General features: G+C 43.9%; 1 protein-coding gene across 2 annotated transcripts in view; it reads right to left on the reverse strand.

The window, feature by feature from the left end:
* Nucleotides 1-24,586, reverse strand: part of TAF1B (TATA-box binding protein associated factor, RNA polymerase I subunit B) — a 290,995-nt gene that overhangs the window by 90,338 nt on the left and 176,071 nt on the right. For both annotated transcript variants that reach the window (XR_012243755.1, XM_073625402.1), the window contains exons 12-13: nt 7,592-7,685; nt 7,196-7,266 (exon numbers count right to left, since the gene is read on the reverse strand). Coding sequence is in view for 1 of the 2 variants with exons in the window: in XM_073625402.1 (XP_073481503.1) it covers nt 7,196-7,266; nt 7,592-7,685 (165 nt within the window). In the remaining variant the exon portion in view is untranslated. The remainder of the gene's footprint in view (nt 1-7,195; nt 7,267-7,591; nt 7,686-24,586) is intronic.

Consider the following 24,586-nt stretch of genomic DNA (forward strand, 5'->3'; position numbering starts at 1 on the left):
CAGCAAATGTATAGGTTATACAAGCTTTACACGTACTACTTTACATTGTAGCAAAGTGTAATTTCTTCAGTGTTGTCACATGAAAAGATATAATAAAATATTTACAAAAATGTCAGGGGTGTACTCACTATTGTGAGATACTGTATATTATACACACACACATATATTATATACATGTGTATGCCCCCCCAAGCGTACGACTTTCTTTACTTCACTGCTATGGGCTCTAGCCTCAGATCTTTTGTAGACCTAGCAACACCCCTGGTCAACATCATTGGTCCATATTTTAGTCATATTGGGGGAACCTATGACATCAAAAAGGTTACTACAGATACTCCTCTCGGACTTACGACCAGCTCTCCCCACCCGAACAACACGCTATACATCATTGTATTGTACAGGACAGAATTTTAGTTTGTGTCCTATACTTATGCAAATTAAAACAACGCTATTGAGCTGGAGTTTTGTGTTTAGACCTTTTTTTTCACAATACAGTATAGTACAGTAGTCAAGAATGCTTAAAATATTGGTTACTCAAGGTGGCCGCATTTGCGGATGATCTGATTTTCTTCCTAACGGAACCCCTCACCTCCCTGCCAAACCTGCTCCAGTCCTTGCAAGAGTGTGGCTCTCTTTCTTTTTTCCAAATTAATCTCTCCAAATCTTCCGCTCTCAACGTCACGGTGGACAAGGATATTGTCAAGTCATTGAGTTCGGCGTTTCCCCTCCACTGGGCAACTAACTCTTTACACTATTTGGGCGTTGACGTTACCTCTGACCCCTCCTGTATTCACCGAACTTTGCTCTACTACTTATCCGTCTTAGAGTGAATCTCCTCCATTGGCACACACTCACATTAACATGGTTTGACCGCTGCAACGCCCTCAAGATGACCATGTTGCCGAGGGTGTTGTACTTGTAGGCGCTCCCCATCCGCTTCCTTCCAACATTTTTTAAGCAAGTTAGCTCTTTGTATCGAGACTTCATATGGTCTCATCGCAGGCCCCGTCTCAGACTTAGGCCCCTTTCACACTGGGGCGGGAGGTGCGTCGGCAGTAAAGTGCCGCTATTATTAGCGGCGCTTTGCCGTCATTTTAGCGGCGGTATCCGGCCGCTAGTGGGGCGGTTTTACCCCCGCTAGCTGCCGAGAAAGGGTTAAAAACCACCGCAAAGCGCCTCTGCAGAGGCGCTTTCCCAGTGGTATAGCCGCGCTGCCCCATTGATTTCAATCGGCAAGAGCGGTGAAGGTGTAGTGCATACACCGCTCCAAAGATGCTGCTAGCAGGACTTTTTTTCCCATCCTGCTAGCGCACTGAGAGTTTTCACACTGGAGAGACAGCAGCGGCTGTTTCGGGTCAGTTTGAAGGCGCTATTTTTAGCGCAATAGCACCTGCAAACCGCCCCAGTGTGAAAGGGGTCTTAAACTTCTCTCTCGCCCTAAGCATAGAGGAGGAGTGGGCCTCCCTGATGTGAAAGCCTACTACAGGGCGACGCATCTCACAAGATTGGTAGATTGGCACTGCCACACGGAGGCGAAACACTGGTTGGCCATGGAAATGGAAGACTCCAATGGAACAGCTAAGAGTTGGCCATGGCTTACCTTACCTCTGCCCAAAGCCCTCACGGATCACCCCACCTTAGGCAGCACACTGTTCATGGCTAGGGACCCCTTCCAACATTCTACAGTGACGCCATCACCCTGCCCCATGGTACTGATTCTAGGCAATATGGAATTTGCACCCGGCCTTCAGAACCCTCACTTCCAACGACTGGCGGCGAGCAGACGGCTTCATCTCTGTGACTTTGTGGGTCCAGATGGCCAACTCTCCTCCTCTGTTGGAGTGTCTGCCACGGACCCTCCGTTGGACTCCTGAGTGGTCTCCAGCTGCATACTTTTCTTTGCAGGTGTTCACGGATCCGTGGCATTTCTCTACAGCTTACGAAATTGGAAAACATTTGGGACACCTGCTCCTCCAACCCCAACCCCCCCCCCCCTTTTTTTCCCCCCTTGGATATTTAGTCTAGTTGTGGGTCATACTTTTTGAATGTTGCTTATGTCCTCATCCACCTCAATCCCAAATCAATGTCGCATTTATGATCCAACTGGCCATCAGGATGCCCTGCATCCCGATATTGTACAAATTTTTTTATATAGTACAGTTTGACATTTTTATGTTTTTATGCTGGGGTCCCCCTTATAGTTACTTGTAAGTTCCCCCAGCTCTAACCGCTGTCAACGAATTCTGAAACCGTAATATTTCACGTGCTCATCTGTACTGTGTATTGCTGGGTCAGTTGATATGTAAATTTGTTTCTGTGACCCTCTTTTTTGTTACCTGATCATATCAAATGTTTTATGTCACCTACTTGGGTTGTAAACTGTACCCTCTTTGGAAAATAAAGGAAGTAGGAAGAGTAGTAGGAAGAGGCAGATTAGGAAGACTGCCTAGCAACAGCTATTTCAGGCGAGTTAAAAAATGTTTTTTTTTCCTCCAATTTTTTAGGGATTTTTTGATGCAATTTTTTTTTTTGTGGTGGACCTCCACTTTAAAATAGTGGCTACAGTTGCCTTTCCCAACGTTTGGCCTTAACTCACACCTCACTATTGGTGAGTGAAGCCAAGGGTCATGAAACAATCAGGAAGTTAAAGAAGGATTGGGCCTAAACAAAGGCTTTATAAACTAAAGTTGGAGCGTGCATATGAGAGTGTCTGGGTGTCAGGGATTCTGGCTGTTCTAAGGATTTTAAAGTAGAACTATAGGCAAAACTTTTTTTTTTCATTTTGGATAGAGTATGAGAAGATCATAACCCCTATCAGTTTATTTTTTTGCCATCTGTGTCCCATGTAGGGGGGTGGGGGGAATTTACCTCCACTTCCTGTCCCATAGCCAAAACAGGAAGAGAGAAAAAATCCATGCAAATTAAAGGAATTTCTTGGGGACCCCCAGGTCGCCAGAACTACTTTTGATGATAATTGTAACCAGAAAAAATAGAGAGGGTGAATCTCCCTAATGGGGACAGGAGTAGCAATAAGAACTGACAGATGTTCTAATCCCTCTACACTCCAAAACGAAAATAGAAGGTTTTGCCTTTAGTTGTACTTTAAGGAGACTGTCACTGGGCCACTTATTTCAACAACAGTCTTCCTATAGGATAACATGTGAATTTTTTACACGTTATTTACTGGTAAAAGCCTCCCTTATGTACACATCAAAAAGCCCAGAGACTGCTGCTGGGACTGTGATTTTGGATGTGATATCAGCAGCCTCAGAGCAGTCACTAAAGTTACACTCTATAGTATTCCCCTTGGCTCCTTCCCAGGCAGCCACATAAAAGGTGTTGTAGGGAGGTGAAGCAAGGGGCAGGGGAGCTGGCCCAGGCCACTATAACTATTCACTGATCAGCAATAACATTATGAGCAACCTACTATAACCCATCAAGACATGGACTTCACTAGACCTATGAAGGTATGCTGTAGTATCAGATCCTTTAAGTCCTGTAAGTTGTGAGGACTTGTTTTTCCAGCACATGCTCAAGCCAACACCTCAAACTCGTTGCTGCGTTCTTTATACTATTCTTGAATTCGACAGATCACACCACCTTTTTCCACTGCTCTCTGGTCCAATTCTGATGTTTTAACCACTTGATGCACAGTCAAATACATTTAAGTCAATGTGTTCAAGCAGTTTTCAGCCAGCAATGCCCTACATTGTAAAAGTCACCCTAACGGCTAATTAGGCACTGAATCACTGTTACAAGCGGCAGGAGGGGATCGCTCCCCTTGTACGATCAGGGAGCCTAGCACTGAAGCAGGCGGTTCTGCCGGCTGGTCATACAGTTGATTAGGGTCTAAGAGACGGGAAGCTACAAGCATTTCGTCACTTCCGGTTAGGGAAAATGTAAACAGAGCCATTTTTTTCTGGAAAGCATGAAGTCAGACCCCAGATGTCTTCCATAAAGAGGACCTGTCGTGCTTTATTTTTATCAATGTTTACATTTCTTGTTATAGCAATAAAGTGAAAAAAAAAGTTAAAGTTGCAGTGTAAAAATAATTGTATTTTTAAAGAAAAATAATAATAAAAATAATTTTTTAACCCTTTCACTGGCAGGTCCGTACGCCGTACAGACCTACAGACCTACAGAATTGCCCGCAGGTGGCCAAGTCCATACGGACTCATTTCTCCCTCTGCTATAAGCTCATGGTCACTTCAATGACCATAAACTTATAGCAGAATCTGCTGAATAATTCTATAACTCTGATCAGCGAATTACAACCCGCTGATCAGAGTTATTAACCCCTAATGTGACACCCCCCCCACGGCCGCTTCCCTGTCCCCTGCCTCTCCACCTCCCGCCACTAACTTCAAGCTAAAACTACTCCCCCCACTCTCCTTTACTATCCCCTTCACCCCCCCTTCTTCCACCCCAGCACCGATTTACGCCCTCCCCCACACCCGATCCGACCCCCCCAGCAAACCCAATCCCCTGCAGCTACCATCATTAGCCAGCATCTCTCCTCTTTCACTCCCGCTGGTTTCAGGTGCTGCATGGGGCTTGGGGGGGTATCCAGATGTGTCCCCCCATTACTCAGATCACCCCACATACTGCCCCCTCACTCCCGATCCATGGCCGCTCTGAGCATCCTTCCCCTCCCGCCACTTCTCCCTGCACTGAGCACCAGCGAGCGCGGCAGGGAGAGGGGGGGAGCGGTGCGGGTGGGGGGTGAAGTTGGGGCTTGGGGAGGCTTGCTACCAAGCTCCCCCCCTGTAGTGTAGTGGGCGCAGGCAGCGATCACTACAGATCGCTCCTAGATGTCCCACTGACAGCTGAGTGTTACTATGTATCAGACTGACATTTTATGAACGAATGAGGAACGAATGATTCCTTATTTCATTCAAGTAAAGTGCTGCAGAGAAAGGGACTTTCTCTCTCTCTAAAAACACCTGTGCATCCCTGTGCGGGTAAACATGGCCCCCCATGGGCGTACACTTTAGTATGCCACATGTAAACGAGGCTTTAGTAATAATTTAGCAGGAATTTTGTAAGTTATGTTGTTTGGGGGGTCTTTTACAAATTCTGAAAGCTGCAAGTGAAAAAGGAAAACCTCCAGATTTTTTTAAGAAACTTTTGCTTACCTCCGATTTTCACTATTATTCAAAAAGGCGCAATTTAAAATGTACAAATATTTGTTATTTATTAACTCAATACAGTTTAAGCTTTTATATTTAGTAGGAATTTAGCAGGAAATTTGTAAAATTTGTGGTGTTTGTATCTGCTAATAAAATAATGATTTTAGTGAAAATATTGCTTTGGTAAACATTTGCGCAAATATTGTGGGGCCTTAAAAATCAATAGCATCTTCTTTTTATTCTAATGGTCCTATGCTTTCAGAAAATATATGGTTTGGGGGGGTCTTTCACAAATTCTTCAGATTTTTTTGAGAAATTTGTATATTTACATTTCTGCGAACGTTCGATTTTAACCATTTGGCAAAAAAGGCGCAATGTAAAAATTGCAAATATTTGTTATATATTAACTCCATACAAGTTAAGCTTTTATATTTAGCAAGAATTTTGTAAAATTAGCTCTGTTTTTATCTGCTAATAATGGTTTTGGTGTATTTTTAGCAAAAATATTGTTTTTATAAACATTGGCTCAAATACCACAGGGCCTAAAAAAAAATCAGTAGCACCCTCTTTCTATTCCAGAGATCATACGCTTTCAGAAAATATATGGTGGGGGGGGGGGTCTTTTACAAACTCTGAAAGCTGTAAGCAAAAAATGGAAACCTCCAGATCTTTAGAGACATTTTTGGTTATGTTAGCTTTTCACCATTTTGCAAAAAGACGCAATTTAAATTTGACAAATATTTGTTATTTAATAACTCCATACAGGTTAAGCTTTTATATTTTTGTAAAATTTTGTAAAATATTAGCTGTGTTTTTATTTGCTAATAATGGTTTCAGTGTATTTTTTGCGAATATATTGGTTTGATAAAAAATTGCGAGAATATTGCAGGGTCTAAAAAAATCAGTAGCGCCTTCTTTTTATTCTGGAGGTCATATGCTTTCAGAAAATATATGGTTTTGGGGGTCTTTCACAAATTCTGAAAGCTGTAAAAGGAAAAATTAAAACCTTCAGATTTTTAGAGAAATTTGGATCTTTCCACTTTTGCGTCTGTTCAATTTTCACCATTTTGCAAAAAGGTGCAATTTAAAAACTACAAATATTTGTTCTTTATTAACTCAATATAGGTTAAGCTTTTATATTTAGTAGGAATTTTGTAAAATTTGCTGTGTATTTATCTGCTAATCATGATTTTAGTGGATTTTAAGCAAAAATATTGTTTTGATAAACATTTGCGCAAATATCGTGGGACCCTAGAAATCATTAGCACCTTCTTTTTATTCTACTGGTCATGTGCTTTCAGAAAATAAATGGTTTGGGGGTCTTTTACAAACTCTGAAAGCTGAAGTGAAAAATAAAAAAGCAAAGGAAAAGTTCCAAAAATAGTCTGGCTACCTGAATGTACAAAATGGAGCACAGGGCCCGGCAGTGAAAGAGTTTAAGCATCCCCGTTCCCCAGAGGTGAACACATATGTAGGTTGCAAATGCATATATAAATGGTGTTCGCACAACTCATGTGAGGTATTACTATGAACGTTACAGTGAGAGCAATAATTCTAGCACTATACCTCCTTTGTAACTCTAAACTGGTAACCTGTAAAAATGTTTTAAAGTGTTGCCTATTGAGATTTTAAGGTAAGGAGCGTGTGTTATTTTATATCGTGACGTTAGGTATCCATTTACTTGGCATAACATCTTTTATATTATACCAAACATTTGGCTATATATGGTGTTTTTTTGCATTGAAATTCATTAAGGTGTATTTGCTAAACAAAAGATTGCGTTTGATAAACCCCTGCACAAATACCATCTGACAGAAAAAATTGCAATGATCACCATTTTATTTTCTAGGGCCTCTGCTAAAAATATATAATGTTTGGGGGTTCTAAGTAATTTTCTAGCAAAAAAAAATACAGATTTTAACGTGTAGGAGAGAATTGTCAGAATAGGCCAGGTCTTCAAGTGGTAAAAACACACTGATTAAAATACATGCATATACATGGTACAAAAATAAAATACAAACACAAAAAAAAAAACTCTAAGTAAAAAAAGTAAACAATGTGCTCACGTTTTCTTTTCACAATCATGGATTTCACTTTTCGGCCATGATCGATGACTCTCTCACTTTTCCAAGAAAATCTGCAAGCAGAAAAGAAAACAGATCAACAAGATGTATAGAAGAGCACAAAAACCAAGGCAACATAAAGTGAAGACAAGAGAATGACCGCCTTTGAAAGAAAGATCTAAGGAGAGATAAACATTTACTTCATAAGGGTGTTCATAGATAGGCAGATATTTGCTGCGGAACCGTAGAACTGGGGAAAAAAAAGGGGGGGGGGGGGGGGGAGTATGACAAGGCCAGGAAATGATATAAAGGAGACACAAGAAGCATAATCAACAGGTATTCTAATAGTCTATAGATACAGATGCCAGGCACAGCAAAGACAACACAACATGCAACTACCTGGCTCGTTCCTCATCCAGCTTCTGCTGTACTTCTTTCATACACAGATCCATTGTTTCATACCAATTTCTGAAGTCAAACACCGGCTGAAGCCCTGACATTTATAAAAGAAGACAGAGGTAATCAGAGCACAGGAAAGACCTCTACAAAAACAAAAAGGGCAGTAACTATATACTAAGGAAAAGGGGTTGATTTACCAAAACTGGAGCGTGCAAAATCTGGTGCAGCTGTAAATGGTAGCCAATCAGCTTCTAACATCAGCTTGTTCAATTAGACCCCTTCCACACGGGGCAGGCTCCAATGGTGTCCGCCTACTCAGCAGGGAATCTGTTCGCTGATCCCCGCTGAGAAGGCAGATGGCTGGGCTGTGTCCGCTTTGCTTATGCAGAATGGACACAGGCGCAGCCCGCTCTTCTTTATGAGTGGTCGGATGTAAACAGATCGCCTGTCTGTTTACACCCGACTGCCATCTGATCCACCAGACAAAATGGGGAATGGATCCCCATCCATCTGTTTTCAGCGGACAGGATCAGATGTCAGCAGGTGTCAACAGACATGTCTATTGACACCCGTCGCTCCATAGAGGAGACTGGAGGGTCCGATCGGGTTGTCTGAAAAACTGACAGGCAGACCCTATCGGTCCACTAGTGTAAAAGGGGCCTAAAGCATTGACAAAAAAAAAAAACGCTGGAAGCTGATTGGTTTCTATGCAGAGCTGCACCAGATTTTGCACTCTAGTTTTAGTAAATCATCCCCAATGTCAGCACTGGGATCCATCCTAGTTTCAATATTTTATAATATAAAAATATATTTTTTTCATCACACTTGCCTGTAAAATCCTTTTCTTTGGGTATATCATGGGACACAGAGTCAGGCTAATATTCATTACCTGCTGGGTTATATTTCATCTCCAGGTGAATGGACACTGGTAGACCAAAAGTCTTTAGACAGGAAGTGATCCCCTATATAACCCCTCCCATACAGGAAGTACTTCAGTTTGGTAGCAAGCACTGAATCCTCAAAAGAGGGGAGAGACCTCTGTGTCCCATGATGTACTCAAGGAAAAGGATTTTACAGGCAAGTATGACGAAAAAAAACGATTTTCTTTTTCATAGATCATGGGACACAGAGTTAGGCTAATATTCACTACCTACTGGGATGTCCCAAAGCAATAGCCTTGAGGGGAGGGAGACACCCTGCCAAACAATAGCCATCAGACCTTATATGGCAGCCCGCAGTACACCGAATCCTCGGCTGCTCGAACATCCACTTGATAAAATTTTGTAAATGTATGTACTGAAGACCAGGTTGCAGCCTTACAAATCTGAGCCACAGATACCTGATGGCGAAAAGCCCAGGAGGTTCCTACACCTCTGGTAGAATGAGCTCTCAACCTAAAGTGAGGAGCTTTACATTTCAGACCATAGGCCTGAATGACCAATTGGCGTACCCAATTGGCAACGGAAGCTTTGGAAGCTGCCTGCCCCTTCTTGGGTCCTTTTGGTAAAACAAAAAAGGAGTCTGATCCTCGGCTCTCCGCAGATCTAGACAAATAAACCTTCACTGCCCGGACAACGTCCAAGGAATGCAGTCGTCTCTCTTCTGCCGAACGAGGCTGAGAGAAAAAAGAAGGCAAAATAATGTCCCAATTTAAATGAAAGGCTGACACCACCTTTGGCAAAAAGGATGGAACAAGTCATAACACAACCCTGTCGTGGTGAAGGATCAAGTACAGTTCCCTGCATGAAAGGGCCGTCAAATCTGACACCCTCTGATGGCCATCAGGAAGGCTAGCTTGCGTGACAGCAAGTCTAATGGAATTTCCTTGATAGGTTCAAATGGTTGTTTCTGTAACACAGACAGCACCAAGTTCAAGTCCCAAGGACACATAGGTGACCTAATGGGGGGAAGCAAATGAGTTGCATAAATGTTTGGATCAGCGAATGGGAGGCTAAAGGCCTTTGGAGGAATACTGACAGGGCCAAAATCTGACCTCTGATTGTACTCAAAGCCAATCTGATTTCCACAGCTGACTGTAGAAAAGAGAATTCTCCCAATCACGTATTTCCGAGGATGACATTTTTTGGCTTCACATCAAGCAATACAAGTCTTCCAGAACTTCCTATTGACCGCTTTTGTAGCATTCACTAGGGTAGACACCACTGGTCCCGGGATGCCACGGTCCTTTAACACCCTGGCTTCAATAGCTATGCCATCAAATTTATAGAGTGTAAATTGGGGCGGAATATAGGACCTTGAGACAGTAGATCAGGGCGACGTGGAAGCGTCCATGACCCGTCTATTGTCACAAAATCTCCGGGAACCAGGGCCTTCTGGGCCAGGCTGGTGCCACCAGAATGACTGGAAACCCCTCTCTCCGAATCCTGTGCAACAAATGTGGAAGGAGAGGGATCAGAGGGAAAGCATAAATCAAAGAGTACTGGCTCCATGGAACTACAAGAGCATCTGCTCCAATTGCCAGGAGGATCTCTTCTTCAGGACACAAACTGCTGTAGCTTGTTGTTGAACCTGGATGCCAGTAGGTCGACCTCTGGCCATCCCCAACGCTGGCAAATTTCCTGGAACAAACCTGCATGTAGGGACCATTCCCTCGGGCTGATTTGCTAGCGGCTGAGATAATCTGCCTTCCAGTTCTCTACTCCTGGGATATGGACTGCCGATAGAATCGGCACATGTCCCTCTGCCCAGACTAGTATGTGGTTCACCTCCTTCAGAGCTGAACGACTCCTAGTACCGCCTTGGTGGTTTAAATAGGCCACTGCAGTGGCATTGTTGGACTGAACCCTGATAGGACAGTCTTGAAGCTCCACCATCCAGAACGGTAGGGCCAGACAAACTGCCCGTAATTCCAGGACGTTGATGGGCAGGATCTGTTCTGTCCTTGACCATTTCCCCTGAGCTGTGAGCCCCTCTGGGGTCGCTCCCCAGTCTGAGAGACTGGCATCTGTAGTGAGTACTCTCCAAGTTACCGAAGGATTTTCCCTTTCGCAGGTTCTGATCCTGCAACCACCAGTTTAGGCTAAAGCATGCCTGAGGAGATAAGCCAAGAAGATGTCTTGTTGTAAAGACCTGGAATGTAACTGGGCATAGGGCACTGCCTCAAAAGAGGACACCGTCCTCCATAGAAGACTCATACAGAGCCGAATGGAGGGTTGTTTGGTGCCCCTTATCTGACACACCTGATCCTTCAGGGCACAGATCCTTATGGGTGGCAAAAATATCTTTGCTTGGACCTTATCTAGGATCAGACCTAAATACTTTAGACTTTGAGTTGGATTCAAGGTTGACTTTTTGGTATTTATGATCCAGTCTAAGCTTTCCAAATGCAGCACTGTGCATATTATGCTCTGTTCTAGAGCCTGTAGTGAGCAATCTCTCAGCAAGAGGTTGTCCAGATACCTGAGCACCAAGATCCCTTGGGCCCTTAAAAGACCCAGTACTGGTGCTAGGACCTTTGTTAACACCCGGAGAGCTGTAGCAAGCCAAAGGGTAGAGCCACAAACTGAAAATGACGTTCCTTTACTGCAAATCGCAGGAACCTCTGATGAGGCTGAAAGATAGGCACGTGTAAATACGCGTTTTATATCGATGGAGGCTAAAAAGTCTCCCATCTGGAGTGAGGCTACTACTGAGTGCATAGACTCCATCCGAAAGGACTGGATCAGTAGATACTGGTTCAGGGATCTTGGGTCCAAAATGGGCCTTGTGTCCCAGTTTGGTTTTTGAACCGTAAACAGGGTCGAATAAAACCACGAGCCCCTTTCGGATACAGGAACCTCTACAATCACTCCTTGATGCACTAAATGATGTAGTGCCTGAAGCAATAAGTCTCTTTTTGGAGGATTCGAGGAAACGCTGGATCTTAGAAACCTCTGAGGGGAAACCCCCCGCAACGCCAGCTTGTAACCGCGGGATATAGTTGAGGTGACACACTCGTCCTGAACTTTTATCCTCCAAATGTCCGCAAAGTGCAGCAGCCTTCCCCCCACCCGATAGAGTGGGGGCGTCCCCTCAAAAGGAGGGCTTGGTGCTGGTTTAGAAGAGTTTTGGACCCAGGACCTTGTGGCTTGCCCCTGGCTCTAGCACCCTGTTGGCAACGGAACTGCCTTGGCGTTGAGACACTTGAGGAAGCAGTCCCTGAGGTTTTAAATAAGGGACGCCTGCTGCTTTTCTTCACAGGAAGTAGAGAGCTCTTCCCTCTGGAAATCTTTTGGATATACTTGTCCAAATAATCACCAAACAAATGTTCCCCATGAAAGGGGAAACCTGCCAATAACTTTTTACAGGGAAGCTCGGCTGACCAGTTCTTAAGCCACAAAAGTCTGCATATATGTACAGATAAGAGAGCCAAACGAGAAACCTGCTGTATTGAATCTTTTAAAGCATCAACAGCAAAACACACCGCTCAAGGAATATCTGTCCTATTTACAGCCAGATCATCCTCCCGGTTAGGCCTGTCAGACCGTCTGACCTGATCCTTTACGGACTAGCAGATACCAATTGCTGTAACAGCTGGCTGAATAGCTGAACTGGCCAAAGAAAAGAAAGCCTTTGATAATGACTCCAATTTCTTGTCAACAGGGTCTTTCAAGCCGTGTGCGTTATCTACCGGACAAGTTAAGTTCTTGTTTAAGGAAGAGACTGCTGCATTTATGGTTGGCATGCTCCACTTCTTAACAAATTTTTCATCCATGGGATATAAAAGGGAAAACCTCTTAGGAGGAACAAAAATCATGTCAGGATGTTCCCAATCAGCATACACTGCCTGTTCCAACAGAGGATGTAAGGGGAAAGCCTGTGTGGCCTGAAGAGGTCTCAGGGACCCCAAAGAGGACCAGGGGGGCTCAGTAACCTCTGCAAGAGGCAACTTAAAGGCAGAACAAACCATCTCGGTAAGAGTCAGGATCAAAAGCCTCTGCCACTGAGGCAGACATCAACTGGATATCATCTTGTCCAGATTGCTCGGAAGCAGACTCATCCACCAGGCCCTCCCCAGAATCCTGAGCTTTTAGCTCTTCCCCATCCTCAACCCATTCCTGCTCCAAACTAGGAGGCTCCGGGGAGGGGGATCTGTCACACTTCTTGCCTCCCTGCGGGATGGAGGCAATTATGCCAGCAATCCTGTGCTCTAACCCAGCTAGGGCTGAGAACACTTCATCCTTGGTGATAAAGGGTGAAGCAGCAGCTTTGACTGTAGGCACAATACCAGATAGGTGCAGCAGTTTAGATTGCCTGGACGCCTCTGGTCTTTTTAAGGGGAAACAGCACTAGGGATACAACTAGGTTCATCAGGAACTGACGATATAGGTATGCCCCTCCGTGTAGTGTTAGTCCCGCTCCACTTTTTTGAAGACATTTACCAGCCACAAAAAGAATACCTGGGTGTAGTATTAACACACCTCAGAAGGGAGACCCTTTAATAGAGCTCGCCAAGCCCCTATGCAACAACCCTGCTAGGCCCCTTTAGCTCGCTAAGGAACACCTGGTGACTCACGTGACCCGGGTAAGGAGAAATGAGTTGCTGCAAATGCCTGGTTCAGAGCCTGCTCTGTGTCCCACAGCTACCTTCTGGAAGCACTGCATGCTTGGAATACACAGTTTGAATAAGCTGGCTGTGCGCCGGAACGTTGCGTGTATGCGTGCGCACGCACATGCAGTCCCGGCGAATGGGTGTGGCTGTATTCGCGTATGATGCAAATCTTTGTACGCCCAGATAAAGGCTATGGCGCACGTGTGGTGAAGCTGCATGCGCCACGGCCATCAAACAAACTATTGAGCACAGCGGCGCTCTTGCGAATGCATGTGCGCCATGGCGAACCAAGGCAAAATGGCGCACCGTCGTAAGCCATCATACAGGTAAAAAAAAATAGCAAGACACAAGCAAAAAAGGTACACTTTGCAAATACCCACAGCTAGCCCAAAACTCCCCCGTATGGTCACCACACACAGGTGTCCAACCTCTAGCTAGTTTGACTGATTGTTACACTCACTGGGATACCCCACAATAAGTAAAGGGGTTTCTCTTACCCATCCAGGTGCAAGGCAGCTTAATAAACTAATATCCCAATCTTCACCCATCACAGTTGGTTCCTGTCACTTGAGGACCTTCAAGGACTGGGTACCCGTTTCATGTTTATGGTCCACTCTCTTGGACCTGTACAGCACCCTGCAGGAATACCTTAGCGCTGTGGTGTCCAGGATTCCACTTCGCAGGGTCCAGCGCCTGGAGGCAGCATTACAGACAAAACCTCACAGGATCTTAAGTCTTCATTGCGAGGCATTTATCTAAGCATATAGAGCCTGTGTCAAATGGATCCGATCGGTTAATCCCTTGATTCATTTAAGAACCGTTTGTGGGACAAGAGACCTGGAGCTCAGAGAGCTCAAACACTGTGCCATCCACCTTGCAGACAATGGTAAAAAACTGAAGTACTTCCTGTATGGGAGGGGTTATATAGGGGATCACTTCCTGTCTAAAGACCTTTGATCTACCAGTGTCCATTCACCTACAGATTAAGTATAACCCAGTAGGTAATGAATATTAGCCTAACTCTGTGTCCCATGATGTATAAAAAAGAAAACACTTTTATGGGCTGAAACCATTAACTACTTCTCACCCAGCCAATGTACATAAATTGCCGGGTGGGAGCCTCAGAACACATGCCGCTTACTGCCGCACAACGGCGCGATCGTGTGATGGCTGTGATCACAGGACACAGCCAAGAAGGGATCAGGATATATGATACATGTGATTGGCCCTCCCGATCATATGACAACTGTATCTAATCACAGCCTTCGGGGGGGTGGGGGAGTCTGCAACCTCTGTGTCAAAAAACTCTCAAAACATCTGTCACAGTGTCCCCGTGAACAACCGAACCAGTGCACAAAAACATCTGTCACAGTGTCCCCATGAACATCTGTCACAATGTCCCATCACATCTGTACCAGTACACAAAACATCTGTCAGTGAGTCCCCATGAACATCTGTATCAGTGCACAAAACATCTGTCATAGTGTCCCCGTGAAGATCTGTACCAGTGCAAAAAACATCTGCAAGAGTGCAATAGTGTTCCATTGTGACATCAACATCTGTCAGTGTCCGCCGGTGGACAATCAACATCTGTCATAGTTTTTCAAGTGAACAAAAACATCTGTTAGTGTACCAGTGTCCCACCAATAAACAAAACAAAAGGCGTACGCACACGTTGGTCCCGTACACATATGTAAACAGCGATTGCACCACATGTGAGGTATTTCTGTGAATGTCAGAGCAAGAGCAATAATTCTAGCACAAGACCTCCTGTGTAACTCTAAACTGGTAAACAATAAAAGATTTTTAAATACCAAAGTTTGGCACCATTTTACAAGCGTGCGTAATTTTAAAGCGTGATATGTTTTGTATCTATTTACCCAGCGCAACACCATATTTTACCAAAAAATTGGGTATTATATTTACTCTGTGTGCATTGAAATTCATTAAAATATATTTATGCGTTAGTGTGTAAAATTGCGTTAGAAAACATGGGGTGTAGTTGCAAGTATGCCTATGTCGTGTGTGAGAAATAACTCGTTAATACGATATTTCTGTTCTAAAAATAATTTCTCAGTTTTCCAAAGAATTGTGGGAAAAAATTACAACTTCAAAAACTTGTCATGCCTCTTACTAAATACCTTGGACTGTCTACTTTCCAAAAAGGGGTAATTTGGGGGGTATTTGTACTGTCTTGAAATGTTAGGACCTCAAGAAATTATAGGCCGTCAGTACATCAGTTGTGATCAATTTTCAATGGATTGGTACCATAGCTTTCAGACTCTAAAACTTTCACACAGACCAAATAATATACACTGATTTGGGTTATTTTTACCAAAGAAATGTAGCAGTATAAATTTTGGTCAAAATTTAAGAAGAAAAATTACTTATTTGCAAAATTTTATAACAAACTAAGAAAAATCAAATTTTTTTCAAAATTTTATTTGTAGAGCAAGAAATAAAAACCCCAGTGATGATAAATATCACCAAAGGCTCCCACGCTCACACCCAAAGACACCATCTTGGCATCTGAATGAAACACCTCTCAGAGACCCTGAAACAGCGGCAGAGATCAGCAGAGAACTTCGCTCCTATTTTGAAAACAATACTAGTTCCGTGTCTAATCCTCTCGGTGTGGTCAGCACACAAATGTTACATCAGGGGAATCTTCATAAAACCTGGTCATGTGGCGAAGCAACGCCAACTTTGACAGACCTTTTGACAAAACTTTTTGGAGAGGCAACACAAAGTTCACCCTGACCGCACATTGGAAGCAGAGCTGCTTCGGACTAGAGAGGCGATCAGAGAGCACTCCCTTTACAAGGCCAAACATGTCTTGCTCAAGGCTCGCCGCTCCTTTTATGAGTATGGAGATAAATGTTTGGCCGTTTGCTGGCCAATGCATTGAGAGCAAAACGCACACAATCATACAACCCTGCTCTCTTGACCCCATCATGGTCCAAGATTCATGCTTCACCGGACCTGGCAGCTGCCTTTCGAGATTTCTACTCAAAGCTTTATAATTTAGACGCGGCACAGGCCGCTGGATCTTCAGCCCCCTCCCTCTCAAACATATGGAAATACCTTCAGGAGGCCAAACTTCCCTCTCTCACGGAAGCTGACCAGGAACTACTATACCAACCTCTCCACATAGATGAGCTTGCAGATGTCATGGCAGACACACAGCCAGGGAAAGCCCCGGGCTTGATGGCTTTACGCTTCTGTATTACAAGACATTTCAGACACATCTAGCCCCCCAATTCATCACGGCCTTCAATGCCATACTGGAAGGACATAACCTCCCCCTGACATGCTGCAAGCTTCTATCTCTGTACTCCCTAAGCCCGGAAAGGACCCGTTGCTGTGCTCCAGCTACAGGCCCATTTCTCTTGTAAATGGTGACATCAAGCTCCTCACGAAAATCATAGCCTCCAGGCTCAACAGTCTGATGCAACGCTTGGTTGCGCCCGACAAGGTAGGCTTCATACAGAGACGAGAAGCGAGAGAACACTATCCGGACATTGAACGTCATAGAGAAGGCTAGGAGGTCCAACACCCCTCTCTTACTCGTATCCACCGATGCCGAAAAGGCTTTTGATAGGGTGGACTGGGTGTTTCTCCGGGAAGCACTCTGTTCTTTTGGAATGCCGAAGTCTATCTTAGACTGGATCTCTGCCCTCTATTCTAAACCCACAGCCACGGTACGGGTGAATGGGATGGACTCTGGCATCTTTGCGATCTCCAACGGTACTAGGCAGGGGTGCCCGCTTTCCCCTCTACTATTTGTCCTTTCCATAGAGCCATTTCTTCGCCATGTAAAAGACAACCCAAATATCAGCAGAGTCCATTCTGGCCACTATCAACACAAAGTAGCGGCGTACACGGACGATCTTTTATTTTTTATCATTAAACCTATAACATCCCTGCCTTTGTTGTTACAAGAATTGAAGCGCTATGGCAATCTCTCCAACTTTAGAGTTAACCTCCAGGAGTCGGAAGCTCTGAACATTTCCGTACCGGACCGTACACTGACAGGTATACGACCCTTCTTCCCATTTAAATGGGCCACCCGTTCTATTTAATACTTGGGTACCAGAATACCTGCAAATCCAAAGGATAGCTTTGCCCTGAATTTTCAACCCTTACTATCAACGCTCACTACAGATCTTAGGAGATGGGATCCCCTCGCTCTGTCTTGGTTCGGCCAATGTAATGTACTGAAGATGAACGCAATGCCACGGCTACTATATAGGCTACAAGCCTTACCTGTCAAATTACCGCAAACTTTCTTTCACAAGGTCCGTTCGAGGTTTATTAAGTTCCTCTGGCGTGGTAGACACCCACGAATAGGTAGGACATTGCTGCTAAGGCCGTAGCTGAGGGGAAGCATTAGATTCCCAGACCCTTAAAGGCTCCTACGCGCATCTCATTTCCTAGGACCCACAGGCTGGATACCTACAGGGACCTTGGTAGCAGGACAGGCACCCATCTCATTGGATAGCTGGAGAGCGGGGCAGCTCTCCCACTTCCTCAGTACTCTACCCAAACATGCGCTCTTTTCTGGACAACTCCATTCCTTCGAAGAACCATGCCTGAGTGATGGCCCAATCCAAGGTTCCCTTTCTAGGCCTTACAGAACTCTTTTGGACATACAAGCTATCACAGACCTCCCCTTCTTAGCCAAGTGCGAAAGAGACCTACAAACCACATTTACTACCCCACAGAAGGAACGCATACTCTTCTTCGCTCATAAATCGTCACTTTGCAGCAAATATCAGGAAATTTCCTATAAGTTGACCTCACGCTGGTATCGCACCCCGGCCGTTTTGGCCAAAATATTTCCCAATCAATCTGACCATCGTTAACGTTGCGAGCAACAAGCTGGCACTATTCTACACATTTTTTGGGAGTGCCCCAAACTACAAACTTTCTGGCAACCTATCCTCCGACTCATCCACAAATTCACAGACATTTCCTTAACCAATGACCCTGCTGCTGTGCTCCTCAACCTCACTCCCATGTCAAGAAAGCGATACCACAAATCTCTCCTTAAACACCTCCTCAACGCTGCTAGAGCTTGCATCCCAAGTCAATGGAGGCAACAATCTGCTCCCACTGTGGCCCACTGGTTTGCGAAAGTTATTGACATTGAACGAATGGAAGACCTGACTGCCATGATCCGGGATAAATCCGAGGAACATAAGACCAGGTGGTTTTATTGGACCCAGTTCCGCTTCTCAGAGGAATACCTCTGCGAGACATAGTCGGGCCATGATGAATGCCAGAGGCCCTTGTTCCAAACCATGGAGAGCTGAGGGCAGTCTTTGCTCTCTAGGTGGACTTCTAACCCCTCCACTTTATCATCTCACTCCCTCCCTCCCCCCTCTTTCCCTTTACTCCATCTCCCTCCCCCACTCTCTCTTTCTCTTCTTTTCTTTCTTCTCCTTTATTCACTTTCCCTCATTTAACTCAAAATTTTGCCATGTTTCGACCCCAGTCGGTCACCCCGCAGTACTCTTCCCCTATGCACGGATACTCAAATTCTCCATGGATACCGGGGCTAATCCCGAGAGTATTGTACGTAATCAGTTGCCTTGTCAAGACAAGGCCCTAGTCTTATAACTGCTAGGTATTTAGGTATTTTGTATACTTACAGAGCTGTTTCTGTTTTATTATCTTTTGTTCAGATACCACTACCTGGTGTTCATATGTAGGCTACTATGTTCGCACAACATATTCTGTGAAGTTATCATTTCTTTGTATGTCGCATACCACTAAATAAAAAAATAAATAAAAAAAAATACCACCAAAGGAAAGCTCTATTTGTGGGGGGGGGGGGGGATGATAAAAATTAAATTTGGGTACAGTGTTGCATGACTGAGTAATTCTCATTCAAAGTGAGAGAGTGCTGAAAGCTGTAAATTGGCCTGGGCAGTAAGGGGGTGAAAGTGACAAGTATTGAGGTGGTTAACCAAAAGGCATTTTCATTTTTGCTTTCAGTTATACATTCAGCATGACCACACAAAGTATAACTGAGAACAATAAATGGTCTGGTCCATCACTGTACACAAGCTTTCTAAGAACACTTTTGTAATGACACCCTAAGACCAGGAAGATTTTGCACAGGGTAGTGGTAGTGCAGTAGACACCATCGTAAATTCAGTTTTCAGTGCAAACAATTCTGTTCTAAAAGAACAATAATTTCTTGGTAAATGCAATTTTTACCTAGAGACATTTCTAGTTTGGAGGGACTTATTCACTTACATTTGGCAGGGAGCCTTTGGATAAGGCTACCTATCAATAAGGTGACATCTATGGAACATTGACGATGCCCCATCTCTGCCTTGATGAGACCTCATGCAAGAAATGATACACACCACAATGAGATGAGAAAACTGAATTCCTTCTTTGTAGTTCAGTGGGGCTATAAAAATGACTGCAATTCTTATGCCCTGTACACACGGTTGGATTTTCCGACAGAAAAAGTGCGATCGGATTGTGTTGTCGGAAATTACGATTGTGTGCGGGCTCCATCGGACTTTTTCCCGGCGGAATTTCCGACACACAAAGTTTGAGAGCAGGCTAAAAAATTTTCCGACAACAAAATCCGATCAGTTAAGTTCCGATCATGTGTACACAAATCCGACGCACAAAGTGCCACGCATGCTCAGAATAAATTAAGAGACGAAAGCTATTGGCTACTGCCCCGTTTATAATCCCGACGTACGTGTTTTACGTCACCGCATTCAGAACGATCGGATTTTCCAACAACTTTGTGCGACCGTGTGTATGCAAGACAAGTTTGAGCCAACATCCATCCGAAAAAATCCATGGATTTTATTGTCGGAATGTCCGATCGTGTGGGCATTACACTTTCCCAATACAGAAATTACACTGAAAATGTACAAAAACACTGCGCTCACTAATATAGAACAAACAAATAAGCGGCTACATACGTTGTGACAAAAACAATGAAATGGAAAGTAAAAAATGCAGCGCTAAGTGAATATATAACAAAGTGAACAAAGGTAAAATCAAGTCCATAAGTCTTTAAACTTGATTGTGAATGTTGTGATAAAATAAATCATCAAGTCTCAAACCACTTGCTAGTCTGTTTCAGAAACAGACTAGCAAGAGGCCACTAAAGTTAACGGGCCATAATTCTGGCCTGGATGAGAGCGATTGCCCATTGTGGGCCATTTGTGGCACATCGTGTCTCCAAAGTCCTGTGTTTGGACTTCCTATTTCGATGACCTGCCTTGATGACCCCTCGAGGTTCTGTTGAAGTCCACCTTGCCAGCTCAACCATCCTGGATATCCTTCCACCTGCCCGGTTGGGCTCATTGCCTTATTGACTCCATGTCGCTGACAGGGGAGTCCACCAGATTTGGTAAGGGTACCCATCTTTTCTTATCCACTGATGTTGAGTACTATTGATGTTGGTTCCATCCACGGATCTATATTACCTCTGCAAGTCCTTTTTGGATATCCACCATCCATGAATGGCCCTTTCTGTGTTCTGACACAATCGGACACTTCATTATTTCATGTTTTTTTTGGTTTGAGACTTGATAATTTATTTTATCACAACATTCACCATCAAGTTTAAAGACTTATGGGCTTGATTTTACCTTTGTTCACTTTGTTATATATTCACTTAGCGCTGCATTTTTTACTTTCCAATACAGAAATTACACTACCTCAAGTCCAGCCCATGCACAAAGCAGTCACATCATTTATATCATCCCGCTTTTTTATTTTTCAGTGAATTACCAGACAAAAGGGAATGATCGTTGAAATGCTCTGACTTCTTTAATCCTCGTACTTCTCAGCAATGATGTGAGCACTGGTTGCTGTCACAGATGTATTAAAATACACAGGAGGCTGAATAGCTGTTATGTGGAGTTTGAAAAGGTCATATCATAGTATCATAGTAGGTAAGGTTGAATAAATACAATAGTCAATCAAGTTCAACCTGTGTAGGTGCACGTGTGTCAGTGTCTATATTTCCCATATCCCCATATGTCGCGTTCCTTATGATGTATCTAATAGTCTCCTAAAACTATCAATACTCCCCGCAGCCACCACCAATTTTGGAAGAGAGTTCCACATCCCTATCACCCTGACAGTGAAAACCCCCCTTTGCAGTTTAAGGTTAAACCACTTCTCTTCCAATCTCAATGTGTGGCCCTGTGTCCTCTTACACTCCTTGTGACTGAATCGTTTTTTTCCTATGCTGGGATCGCCATGGAGGTATTTGTAGATCAATATCATGTTCCCTCACAAGCGTCTTTTCTCTAGTGAGAATAAATCTAGTGTTTGCAGTCTTTCCTCGTAATTGATGTCCTCCAGTCCCCTTATTAGTTTTGTTGCTCTTCTTTGGACTCTCTCCAGTTCCAGCACATCCCTTCTAAGGACTGGTGACCAGAACAGGACAGAATACTACAGATGTGGTCTAACTAATGGCTTATACAGTGGTAGGATTATCCCTTTTTTTTTATGCATGCTAATATTCTGCCTGCTTTGGTAGCTACAGCTTGACATTCCATGCTATTGCTCAATCTGTCATCTACTAGGACCCCCATATCTTTTATTTCCCCATCGATTCTCCCCCTAGTGGGTAGTTTTCATTTGTGTTTTTCGCCCCCAAGTGCATTACATTTATCCACATTAAACATCATTTGCCATGTAGTTGCCCACTCCATTATTTTGTTCAGGTCTTTCTGTAAGATTTCTATATCCTGATGTAAAGTTATTGCCCTGCTTAATTTTGTGTCGTCCGCAAAAACTGAGATTGAGATATTTTCCTGTTCTCTATATCATTTATGAATAAATTGAATAGAAATCAGTCCGAAGACAGAACCCTGGGGCACCCACTTACCACTCCAGACCAGTCTGAGTACACATTATCAGTACTCTTTGGACACGCCCCTAACCAGTTTTTAACCCTAGAACAAACCTTATGGTTCACACCTGCGGACCTCTGCTTGTAGATTAAGCATTTATGGGGGACTGTATCGAATGCCTTTGCAAAATCCGGGTACACTAAATCCATGGGCCTTCTCCTGTCCAGATGGCAGCTCACTTCCTCGTAGAATGTTAACAGATTGGTCTAGCAAGAACGACCTTCCATAAACCCATGCTGATGACTACTTAAGATATTTTTTCCTCAGTAAATTCTTGAATATAGTCCCTTATCTTCCCCTCCAATAATTTACCAACGATTGATGTTAGGCTAACTGTCCTGTAGTTCCCAGGGATTTGTCTGTCCTTTTTTGAATACTGGTACCACACTGGCTTTTCTCCAATCAGCTGGTACCACTCCTGTCAGTATGCTGTCCACAAAGATTAGGAACAATGGTCTGGCTATAACCTGACTGGGTTCTCTGAGGACTCTCGGGTGTAAGCCATCTGGTGATTTATTTGTGTTAAGTTTATCTAGTCTTTCCTTTACTCCAGCCTCTGTTAGCCACAAGGGTACGTCCTGTGATGTGTCACCACCAGTACTCCCAAGGTCGTTATACCCCTCCATTTCCTGTGTAAAAACTGAAGAAGGCATTATGTACAGTTGCCTTCACTGCGTCATCCGTAACCATCCTCACTTCCTCGTCCTTTAAGTGGGTAATATGCTTTTAACATTACGGTTTAGCCACCCAGGTTTAACCTTCGCTCTTCTATATTTATTGTCCATTGGAATGCACTGTGTGATACCTTTGTTTAATATGCTCCTAAAGCATTCCCATTTTTCCTCTAAGTTTAATGTTCCCAGAAATTGGTCCCAATTAATGTCTTGTAGTAATGATCACAATTCAGAAAAGTTGGCTAGTTTCAAATTTAGTGTTCTTGTGCTACCCTCGTGGCTCCTTTTTCTCTGTCTTACGGTAAATGTGATCCCAAGTTGTCCCATATTTCCACATCTGAGATCAGACTTGGATCGTTCGTAATGAATAAATCTAGCAGGGCGTTCTTCCTAGTTGGGGCATCTACCAATTGGGACATGAAGTTGTCTTGTAAGACATTCATGAAATGACGGGCCTTTAATGAGTGAGCTGTCCCCTCTGCCCAGGAAAATATTTGGATAATTGAAGTCCCCCATTATAATGACATTTCCCTGCCTCGCTGCCGTTTCCAACTGTGATACTAGGCCCCGCTTCCTCCTCCTTTAGGTTGGGTGGCCTATAACATACCCCCACTATTAATTTCCCACTTACTTCTTCTCTTTGAAGTTCTACCCATACTGATTACACCTCCCCCCTTATCCCATTCACAATATTGCTCCTCTCTGCCACCCTTACATCATTTTTTTACATATAGACACACCTCTCCCCCTCTTCTACCTTCCCTGTCTTTCTGATACAAGGAATATCCCTGTATGTTGGCCAACCAATCGTGTGAGCTTTCAAACCAAGTTTCAGTTATTCCCACAAAGTCTAGGTCCCCCTCATGCAATAGCATCTCCAGTTCCTCCATTTTGTTGTTAGCTAGGCTCCTAGCATTTGTATATACTCCTCTTAACGTTGTATGAGTGCATAATAACCCCTTACCGACCGGCTCACACTGATATATGTCGGCAGAAGGGCACGTACAGGCATATTAACGTACCTGTACGTTGCCCTTTAAGACGTGGCATTGTAGGCGCCCGTGCTCTGTGAGTGTGTCCGCAGGGATACCCGCGATCGTCTCACGGAGAGGAAGAACAGGGAAATGCTGATGTAAAACAAGCATTTCCCCATTCTTCCTAGTGACAGGACACTGATCACCGCTCCCTGTGATCGGGAGCGGTGATCAGTGTCGTGTCACACGTAGCCCATCCCCCCCCCTACAGTTAGAACACATCCCTAGGACACACTTAAACCCTGCAGCGCCCCCTACTGGTTAACCCCTTCACTGCCAGTCACATTTACACAGTAACCAGTGCATTTTTAATAGCACTGATCGCTGTATAAATGTGAATGGTCCCAAAACAGCACCAAAAGTGTCCGATGTGCTCGCCGTAATGTCGCAGTCACGATAAAAATTGCAGATTGCCACCATTACTAGTAAAAAAAAAAATATTAATAGAAATGCCATAAAACTATCCCCTATTTTGTAGATGCTATAACTTTTGCGCAAACCAATCAATAAACGCTTATTGCGATTTATTTTTTTTTTACCAAAAATATGTAGAAGAATACGTATCGACCTAAACGGAGGAAAAAAAATGTTTTTTATATATTTTTGGGGATATTTATTATAGCGAAAAGTAAAAAATATTGTGTTTTTTTTCAAAATTGTCGCTCTTGTCAGTTAAAGTGACGCAGTGCCGAATCGCAAAAAATGATCTGGTCTTTGGCCAGGCAAATGGTCCGGGGCTGAAGTGGTTAACTTCCCCTTATTTTTTCTCATGCATTGTTTTTGAATTGTCCTTGCATTCCCCCCTTAGGATTAGATGTTACAGCTGTATT

Source organism: Aquarana catesbeiana, linkage group LG04 (genome assembly GCF_042186555.1).
Source record: "Aquarana catesbeiana isolate 2022-GZ linkage group LG04, ASM4218655v1, whole genome shotgun sequence".
Lineage (NCBI taxonomy): Eukaryota > Metazoa > Chordata > Amphibia > Anura > Ranidae > Aquarana > Aquarana catesbeiana.